The sequence below is a fragment of the Bubalus bubalis genome, chromosome 17 (genome assembly GCF_019923935.1).
Source record: "Bubalus bubalis isolate 160015118507 breed Murrah chromosome 17, NDDB_SH_1, whole genome shotgun sequence".
NCBI classification, from domain to species: domain Eukaryota; kingdom Metazoa; phylum Chordata; class Mammalia; order Artiodactyla; family Bovidae; genus Bubalus; species Bubalus bubalis.
The window spans coordinates 9,651,862-9,661,863 of NC_059173.1; the positions used below are offsets into that span (position 1 = coordinate 9,651,862).

General features: G+C 47.7%; 1 protein-coding gene across 4 annotated transcripts in view; it reads left to right on the top strand.

Annotated features, from left to right (window-relative positions):
* The window catches only part of SPPL3 (signal peptide peptidase like 3), a 98,941-nt gene extending 89,139 nt beyond the window's left edge, over positions 1–9,802 (top strand). For all 4 annotated transcript variants that reach the window (XM_025267491.2, XM_025267495.2, XM_025267490.1 and 1 more), the window contains 5 exons: positions 4,981–5,087; positions 5,568–5,731; positions 6,467–6,666; positions 7,877–7,986; positions 8,666–9,802. In XM_025267491.2, the coding sequence (XP_025123276.1) occupies positions 4,981–5,087; positions 5,568–5,731; positions 6,467–6,666; positions 7,877–7,986; positions 8,666–8,737 (653 nt within the window). In that variant the 3' untranslated portion in view covers positions 8,738–9,802. The remainder of the gene's footprint in view (positions 1–4,980; positions 5,088–5,567; positions 5,732–6,466; positions 6,667–7,876; positions 7,987–8,665) is intronic.
* Positions 9,803–10,002: the final 200 nt, after the last annotated feature.

A 10,002-nucleotide genomic window follows, 5' to 3' on the forward strand; every position in this document is an offset into this window, starting at 1 on the left:
CTCAGCGCAGAGCAGGGTGTGGCCGTGAAGGGACAGCACAGGGCTTCTGCGGGGCGACACACTGCTCTCTGCTGAGTGTGGGGGTGGCTCTACACGTCTCTGCACATGTTCACACCCACAGAACTGCATGTCTGAAGCCAGACTGCTGTTTCTGCCGGTGATAATCTGTGAAACGTTAAATATATGTACTTACGATTTTATATAATTTGTTTGTATATATTTGAGGCTGTCCAGGTGCGGGTCAGAAAAGAATTTCCAGACACAGAGCATCTCAGAAGGGAAGGAGTTTATTAAGAACAAAGAGCAGAGATACTGTGGGCACTGTGAGCACAGTAGGCAGACCTCTGGACAGACCAGGGAGAGTTGACAGTATTCGTGAGTTAATAGCCAGTTTTTATAGCCTGAAGACAAAGTAGCTTCCCGCCGGAAGGCTGGCATTAGGTGTCAGGTTGGGGCGCTACAGGGTGTTTACCGGAGTGGGCATCTTTGCCTAACTGGGAGTCAGGAAGCCTGATAGTGATGATCAGGGGCTTTTGGCAACGGTTACAAAGGGGATCAATTAGCTTTGGAGGTGACCTTGGTTCTGGGCTCTGCTTCTGTGGCCGTGGTACAAGGCCTCGCACCTGCGGCCTGGGATATGACTCTGCATACTTGCTGTCATACTTGTTGTTGGGTGCCTTTTTTTTTTTTAAGTGCCTACGATAGACCAAGTATGGGAACTCAAAAGCAGTTCCTTGAGGTTGCAGATCAAGTTACCGTTTAGACTTACATACAGACCTTTAAATGACTCAGTAGGAAGTCAAGAGTCTCAATCACCAGGCCCAGTCTGTGTAGTGACGGACTGATCTCTTGACAGGCGTGGTCTCTTGTGGTAGTGCCATATATTGCCTGATTAAAAAAAAAAAATTAACTATGATCATTTGCTTCAGTACTGGAATACCCACTGCGCATATAAATATGCATTCTGAAGTGTAGTGTTTAGAATTTTTAAGTGGTTTATCGAACTGCTAAATTTCCCAGATTCAAGTATCTGTGCTTTCAGTATCCTTGTGGATTGGTGGTTGATAACTTAAGTGCTTCTGAAGGTTGATAAAGAATAAGTTGAGAAGAAGTTCCATCCACAGTCACAGCAGGGCTTGGCCAGATTATAGCAGAAGGGTAAGAACTGTTTTATAGAGACTAGAAGTTAGTAGTCGTAATGTAGCCATTAACCTGCATTTGACTTTTCCTAACATTAACTCCTGATTCCTTCCAAGGGCTGATTTGTTAACCAAGAGCAATATTGAAATTGAGCATGTAGGTGATTTTGAAAGACTTTAATAGAACCTAATTGGTCTTTAAAATATGTATTGTAGAAAATTAAGGAGTGTTGGTCCTGTTAATGATTAGAGTAGTGTCAGTAAGTCAGTCTCACAGCTGCTTTTGTGATTATAGCCCTTTAATCTCATCCAGTCCAGTGCTTCCTGATGAGGAAGCAAACAGCCATTTCTCCTCTACTACTTCTGAACAAAAACTTGATATAAAGGTTGGTTAGTTGGTTAAAATCTAAACTGAATTATTTCAGTCCCGTATAAATTGACAGTTTGGATGATTGTTAGCTACATATTAAGAGAAAATGTTCTGTGATGATGTCCTTAAATGACAGAGCCCTTTCCCATAAATGGCACCCCTAAGTTCATGAACACAGAGGAAAGCTCCAAGCACGACAGTTTCACCTAGACCTCTGGAAACCACAGTCACCTACCTGGGACTGGTTAGTCTCCATCCTGGCACTCAGAGCTGACGTGGTGATGGTGATGCTTGAACAACCTTGGAGCTTCTGGCCCCTGGGTAGTCTGAGGCTCTCTGTAATCCCACTCCATACTGTCGGTGGCTCTGCTTCCGTGGAGCTGGGGCTTCCCAGGTGGCTCAGTGGTAAAGAATCCACCTGCCAGCACAGGAGACATGAGTTCAATCCCTGGGTTGGGAAGATCCCCTGGAGAAGGAAATGGCAGCCCACTCCTGTATTGTTGCCTAGGAAATCCCATGGACACAGGAGCCTGGCAGGCTACAGTCCATGGGGCCACAAAGGAGTCAGACACGACTGAGCAACTAAACAACAACTGGACACACATGATACTGTTTACAGGTTTTGCTAAGGATTTGAAGTTTACTAAGCTGCTGACCCAGTTTTTAAAAGACTAGGTTCCTCTCAAAACAGCAAGCAGCGTATCCTTCATACTCCATTCTCTCCTCTCCTCGAGCATTACGTAGGACCGGAAAATACCAAAGTAGCGTGCCTCTAAAAAAGAAGAGGTTGGCATGAGGGAAGGTGACGTTCTTTTCCAGATAAATTGATTTGCACAGCCATCTGAAGCTCAGTTTTGAGAGCAGTCAGCTGAATGGTCTGTACTGCACGGCTGCAGGTAGGGTGGGGAGAGCCCTATTAGACTCTGTAGCAAAGTGGGGGCAGCAGCTCTCCACACGCTGTTCTACAGGGACGGGGCCATCTCCCCACGGGATTCTTGCCTCTAGACTAGAGTCAGTACAAATTGGCCATAAAGGACAAGCTTTATTTTCCCAGAGACCAGGATCAGAAACAAATTTCCATTGTGAAATGTACCTAATAGTTGACATTTTTTGAGTGTTCATCTAGGCTCCCCAAACCCTTAGTGGCCCTAACTTGTAAACTTATATCATTTTCTATCATTTTTGCTACTTCCCCAAATGATAAGGATCTCTTACTGGTTATACTGGTTAAATTGTCCTTGTGACCAAGTTTACAGTTTTCCCTAAAAAGAGAGAGAGCCTTTGAGCTTTTAGTTGTTTGTTTCTCATATATATCATTGTCTGATATGTTTGTGACTTGTTTTCTGCTGTTACAGAAAAGCTAGCTTGCTAGCCACACATCTGTAACATTCTGAAATATGTTCTCCCCTGACATGCAAACTGTCTTTCCAGACTTCTGTGCAGAATCAGGTATCATTTTGTAGGTAGTGATAATGTGGATTTCTTTTAAATGAGTGTTTTTTCAATTAAATCCTATTCTTTGAAGTTAATTTACAGTGAAAACAGAATGATAAATATGGTTATTTTAAAGGGTGAGGCTTGAAGCTTGTTTTCAGAGTTGTTCTGAGAAGCAGTAATATTAAGAAGGTACTTTATAGAGTTTTCTTGAACTAAATCTATAGCTTCTTTTTTACCTACTCAGTTTCCTACTCTTAACAAATTAACCTTTTAAATTTGGAAGGACTTGAAAGAATTTGACCAGTAAGTGGTGTGGTATGTTACAAAGGCTGATGAATCTTGTACACACATTCCTCATGTTCAAGGACCATTGAGCCAGGTTCATACTCTACTTCCCCTGAGCAGTTCAGGGCCTAGAAGAGCCCTGACAGATAGATGTCTCCTTTTATAGCTCTTCCTATTTGCCTAGGATTAGAAAATGGTCAATCCCAGAAATCTAGCAGTTGATCTTTTTTTTTTGTTTGGTTTGGTTTTAAAATGCTAGACTCTGGCGCTTGGTCCACATCCAGATTAGCTTTGCGGAAGCCTTTGTCTTAGATGTGAGCACTGCTTAAGACCTTCCAGGTTACACAGTCCTTTTAGAGAACATTGCGTCTTGGCTTGGTGTCCTTTTCTTTGTTCCTGGCCCTCCTGGTTGAGAAGGAGAAAGTGATCGAGAGTCTATCAATAGTATATTAAAAATAATTATAACTAAATGGCAGAGATTAATAATTTACCTCTCTAACATTTTTGATTAATTTACATTTAACCGGAAGTTAAGTCTGTTGGTAAATCTATTAGGGAAAGTCTTGGGTTTTCTCAGGCAGCATGCAGTGAGGGAAAGTTGTCAGCTCTATTCCTTAGAAGAACCCAGAAGAGGAGGTAAGATTTTTTAAGGATGACTTGAGTGAAAGAATGAAGAAAAAGAAAGGCCAACCGGATGAATACTTGAGAGTGTGTTTTGGGGCTGTGACCGGCTGGTGGCGCTATTCGGTTGGTGGGCATTGAACTTATTGTCATTGGACTTGTGCTGAGAACCTTCTCTGTAGTAGTCAGACGGGATGCACGCTGCCTTTTCAGACATGGAACTTGGGAGTCTGGTGGGGAGACTTGGTTGGCACGGTTGGAAGGAGGTTATCGCTCAACTCAGATGGGGAGGAGGATCAGTGGAGGAATAGGAACACAAGAGGAAACTTGGGGCCAGGCCCCTGCAGCATAGCCTGTGTGTGAGTCGTGCCTCCTCAGTCAGAAGTGATCCATCACAGAGAAGGGGACCTCGTGACTTGAGGCAGGGGATGATTTTTGACAAGGGCAGTGAAGAGTGTAAGCGGGGGAGAGAGAAAACAGGAAAGGATACACACAGCAAAGCAGGAAGTGTGGGGAATCCGGACCGAGATGTGCAGTGGTGGTAAAGAGGAGCACCCCAGATGGTAGCAGCAGCCTGTGCACGCGTGAGGAAGGTTGTGTTAAGTTGAAAAGGAACGCAGGGTTTCTTGCTTCGAAGATGAGCAATAGGATGACATTGTGTGGAGTCATGAGAAACCCTGTCATTGAGCAGTTCTGTCTTGTCCCCTTTACTATAGACCCAGGTGGAGAGGATGAGCATAAAGGAGTGACTTGACTGGAACAGTGTCCTTAAGGAAGTGAAGAAGATGTGCTCTAGGGTGTGGCTTTAAAGGAGTAAGGGCAATGCAGTGAAGTAGTGGGGGAGGCAGGAGACAGAGCTGGGAGAGCTGGGCTTGGCCTAGAGCTTTATCATTCAAAACAGCCCTGGGGGTCTTAGTTGACCACCATCGCCAGCATAAGGCAAGGGGTTTTCCCAAATACCAGGAGGTCAGAATGGGCTGAGGTGGGCACATTGCACTCGTGGAGTATAAGCACCTCACCTGGGGCGTAGGGCTGAGGGACTTACAAGCTCTGTTAGGTTTCCGAGCTGAATAGCGTGTGGAGGGAGGCTGTGCATGTGCTCCACTCTGACCGCCGTCTCCTCCCCAGCCCTGGCCATGGGTCTCTGTGTCGCCATGATCGCCTTCGTCCGCCTGCCCAGCCTCAAGGTCTCCTGCCTGCTGCTCTCAGGGCTTCTCATCTACGATGTCTTTTGGGTGAGTGTTCCCCCAGAGCTGCTGCTCTCCTTCGGGTCTGACTGGAACATTCACTCCTGAAAATGTACTCGGTACGCCAAGTCTGCTGGCCAGGGTACCTCCTGTCCAAGACCACTCCTCCGGGCCAGCACTGTACCTGTTGGAACATGAGCGGGCCTGTGTGCACGGAGACTTGTCAGAGTAGAGAGTCCGCGGGTGACTCTTGGGTGAGGAGGGAGCACAAGGCTCTCTGCCCTGGAGAGAAGCAAGGCTCTCAACCCTGGACCATGGCCAGCTGTGCACTCAGGGCTCCCTCTCTGGGTGTGGAGAGAAGAAATCTGCAACACATACAAGAGCAGAGATCTTCTCTTTCCTCAAAGCGTACAGTCTGAAAAGCCTGATGCTGCAGTCCTGAGACTCTGCTTTCAGAAACAAAGAGGGCTGGTGGTGGGGTCAGGGTGCCTCTAGCTCCCTCTGGTAAAGGTGACTCTCCCCTGGCAGGTGTTTTTCTCCGCCTACATCTTTAATAGCAACGTCATGGTGAAGGTGGCCACGCAGCCGGCTGACAATCCCCTTGACGTCCTATCCCGGAAGCTCCACCTGGGGCCCAACGTTGGGCGCGATGTCCCGCGCCTGTCTCTGCCTGGAAAACTGGTCTTCCCTAGGTAGGACTGGGCCTCGTCTCGGGAGGGTGAGGACCCCACCCTCCTCTGCCCCTCCGTCCCCGCTTGGTTGTCGTTGTCATCAGCATTCTGATGGGGACCAGGAAAGGGTTGTGAATCGTCTCCATCTTACAGATGACAGGACAGGAGTACTGACAACTTCCAGAGATGGGTCATTAAGTGATGCGGATGCAGCTTTTTAATAATTGATTAATGTTATCAAACAGCCATACATTACTGCTGTACTGCAGTTTAAAGTTGGCTAGAGGGGATTAACAGGAGGATCTGGGTCTTTTTTTTTTTTACTTTTCAGACATTTGTAAAAATGTGCTAATGCTAAAATTACAGAGTCCCTGGAACTATAATCTTGGAAAAATTAATGTGCTGCTTTCATCTCCCATGTCTGGTAGTAGTCGGGTGCTTACGGGAAATCTCAGCAGTGAATGTGTGACACATGGTGAGCTGACATCTCTAGAGGCGGCAGCACCATGCGGAGCTTCAGCAGCCGCTTCGGTGGTGCTGTCCCACAGCGCTGGCTGCTGCAGACCGTTCTTCCAGTACTCCAGTGGCGCTCAGTCTCCACACTCCTCTAACAGCTAGTGCTGTCAAACCAGTAGCGATTGCCATCAGCCGTCAGATGAATTCTTTTTGGCTTCTTAAAAAGCGAACAGACCTTGAGCAGGAGGAGGTGTGGGGTTGTAGAGGGTGAAGCCCCTGACGTGTGACACTGCGTTCCAGCTCCACAGGCAGCCACTTCTCTATGTTGGGCATCGGAGACATCGTGATGCCTGGACTCCTGTTGTGCTTTGTCCTGCGTTATGACAACTACAAGAAGCAAGCCAGCGGTGACTCCTGCGGTGCCTCCGGACCCGCCAACATCTCCGGGCGCATGCAGAAGGTTTCCTACTTTCATTGCACCCTCATTGGATACTTTGTAGGTAAGAGGACCTGGGAGGCTGCATGCGATCCCCTCCCTGACTATCTTCCAAGCCCCGGAGTTAACCCAGATCTTGCAGCTACAGATGCTGGAGGAAGAAGAGCAGTCACTCTAGTCGTTGCTATAAACAACCACAAAGGGGAAGGAAACTCCTGACCCTGAGGTGAGGCCAGCAGCCTCGTTCCCTATCCAATAATAGTGTGTTTGAAGGACATTGTAGGAAAAGTGTGGTCGGGCCTCAGAGCTGAGAACACCTACCGCACGGTGATGGAGCAGTGTGTGTGCTTAATTACATCTTCAGCGTGAGTTTAATGGATGTCATGTTTATTTCCTCTGCTGTTTGACAGATATTTGCCTTCATCTGCTCTGACATTTCCATCACCTCTCACCTGGACTCTCCCATGGCTAGTGTTTCTCTAGCCAGCTCTGTTTTGGCTGGACAGGGAGAGACGGTTGTATGTCTGCCCTGCGTGAGCTGTGACAGCGAGGGGAGAGGAGCACCTTGCTCACCTCAGTGCCTCCTGCTGAGGGAGCCCTGCACAGTTCCATGGCGCTTTCCTAGGCCTGCGCTCATTTCCACTCCAGCAGCTCCCAGTGGGCCAGGGCCACTGCCCTGAGGCTTGAGATGTGCAAGGCCACATGGCTGTCATAAGCAGCAGGGCTAGAACTTGAACCCAGGTCTTTTGCCTCCAAGTCTGTCCTCATCCAGCTTCCCAGTGGCACTAGTGGTAAAGAGCCCACCTCCTGCCAATTCAGGAGACATTAGAGATGCGGGTTCCACCCTGGGTCGGGAAGCAGCCCACTCCAGTATTCTCGCCTGGAGAATCCCATGGACAGAGGAGCCTGGCGGGCTACAGTCCATGGGGTCACAAAGAGTCAGACACGACTGATGCAGCTTAGCACGTCCACACGCCTGTCATCATCATATATATAGGAGACGGGGAGACCAGGCACATTTGGGGCCGAAATGAGGTCTGGAACCAGGGACTTGGGCCACTTACAGGTCCTTGGAATTCTAAGTTTTTAAAAAGCTGTGCTGCTCCCTGTTTCTTTCCCTGCTCAAGCTAGGCAAGTCACTCCCTACCACTGGGGGGAGCGTCACATCAGAGCTGCACAGTCTCAGGGCCATGCTGCGAAGCCGTCAGGTGGCAGAGGCCTCCTCCCGTGGGCTTGCTGCTTGGAGTTACTCACCAGCGTTTCTCTCCCTGCAGGTCTGCTCACCGCGACTGTGGCGTCTCGGGTTCACCGAGCGGCCCAGCCTGCCCTTCTCTATTTGGTGCCATTTACCTTATTGCCACTCCTCACGATGGCCTATTTAAAGGTGAGAAAGGCAGGTATAAGCCAGTGGAAATGATAAAATGGCATTGACCCTGGACTTGGCTAGGTATTTCCCTTGCTTGAGGTATTCCCCTAAGCTCTTCATCTTGGGATCTGTGTGTTTTTGCTAACCTGCTACTAGCAACCTCTTCCAGATTTTTAACAGCCATTGGCTGAAAATACTAATGAGTTAGACCCCTCACCACCTAGTCATGGATTAGTTAACTGAAATCCCTAAAACCCTGCTGCAGAGACTTCCTGTTTCTCTTAAAAGCAGCATGCTATTGCCACCTAATAGCTCTTTTAGTACTCTGCATTAAAGACTGGAAATAAGAAATGTAAAACCTGAGGGCCCTATCTGATTCACAAGGTTTATACTGTCACTCACATTTTACAGACTAGGAAGCAGACACAGAGGTTAAGTATGAGCCTGGATCATATGACTCACAAGTGGTTGAACTGCCCCCAGGACCGAGTCAGAGCCCTTTCTGCTCGGGGTGCCAAGAGCCCTTCTAGCAAGTTCTTCAAAGAACTGGGAGGTTACTTTTCAATGAGTAAAATGTGAATGTTCTTTGATTCTGCACAGAACCAATCTGCTCTGAGGTCAGGAGTCAGGAAGGGCTTGTACATAGATAGGTGTGCCTCGATCTGAAACATGTGGCTGAAGTCGTTGTCTTTCCCAGGGTGACCTACGGCGAATGTGGTCTGAGCCATTCCACTCCAAGTCCAGCAGCTCCCGATTCCTGGAAGTATGATGGATCACAGCGGGCGACCAGAATGGCCTCTCAGTCCTTCTCTGTCAACGTGTGGCTTGTTTCCTCTTAGAGCTGGCCTGGTACTTGGAGATGCACCTGTGTAAGGACTGCCGTGTGCCCAGATTTTGCATTTTCGGGAGCGAGGTGCTGGAGCCTGCGTGGTTCCTTCTCTTCCTGCCGCCGGAGAGGTGGAGCCCCTCCTGGAGTGACAGGTCCTCCCCCACCCCCCAGCGCACCTCCCTCCCCCGTTTTTATGGATCTGCACCGGACTGTTACCTGCGGGGGATGGAGATGCGGCTGTTGACACTGACAACGGCAAGCAGTCGTTCTGTACCTTTGACACTAAAAGGATGGAAACCTTAGCAAACTGGTTTCTTCAGTGAACCCTCAAGAACTTTGGGACCAGTTTCCTACGGGGGACTCAGTTTCAGAGAACTGAGACAGAAGCTCTTCTGTCGTTATATTCTTCTTTCCTTTTTTTGGATTTATTAAATATTTTCTGTGGTGTGAAGTGACTTATTAAATCCACAGACATTGAGTGACTTCTTACAACATACACATAAGAATTTGTTGTAATGAGTTCATGTCCACCCAGACGTCGTGTTGGCAGTGAACGAGGGCACGGTTTTTATACGTACATACACACCCACATGCACATAGATATATATGAATAAACAGAAATTAAAACCCGCTAAGCTCATGCTGTGTAGCGGACAGGGGCTTGCTGTAATTTCTAGCATGTAGAGCAGTTCCCGCTGGCTTCCTTGTATACAGACAAGCTGCTGTCTCTCCCTCCACGACTGAACGTGCAGTTAAAAACCAGTATAGTATTTGTACTGATAGACTCATGGACTATAGGGGACTCTCATTTGGTTTTGATCAGTGTAGCAAATTAGGGATGAAAAGTTAAACCTCTCTGGCCCGTTTTTTTGTTTTGTTTTGACAGGCTTCTTCCTCGCAGGGTTTTCAGTAGTTTCTTGAACCAATGCATGTATTATGGCAGCAGGTGTCTGTGCTTCTGATCATAGTAATGTACTACTTGTAAATACATTTTTCTATTTTCTATTTTTTTTGTATTTTTTTTTTTTTTTTGGCCTTTTGTTTCATTGGTGTGCTGTATTTTCCATGCCCTCACTCCTTTAAGAAAAAAAAAGGAAAAAAGCAACACGAGCCTGTCCTTGCTGTTGTGATTGCAGTCTTGGTTTCCCTGTGGTGACAGCTGGGCACTGGGGACAAATTTCAGACGCCCCCCAAAGACGGGCCCT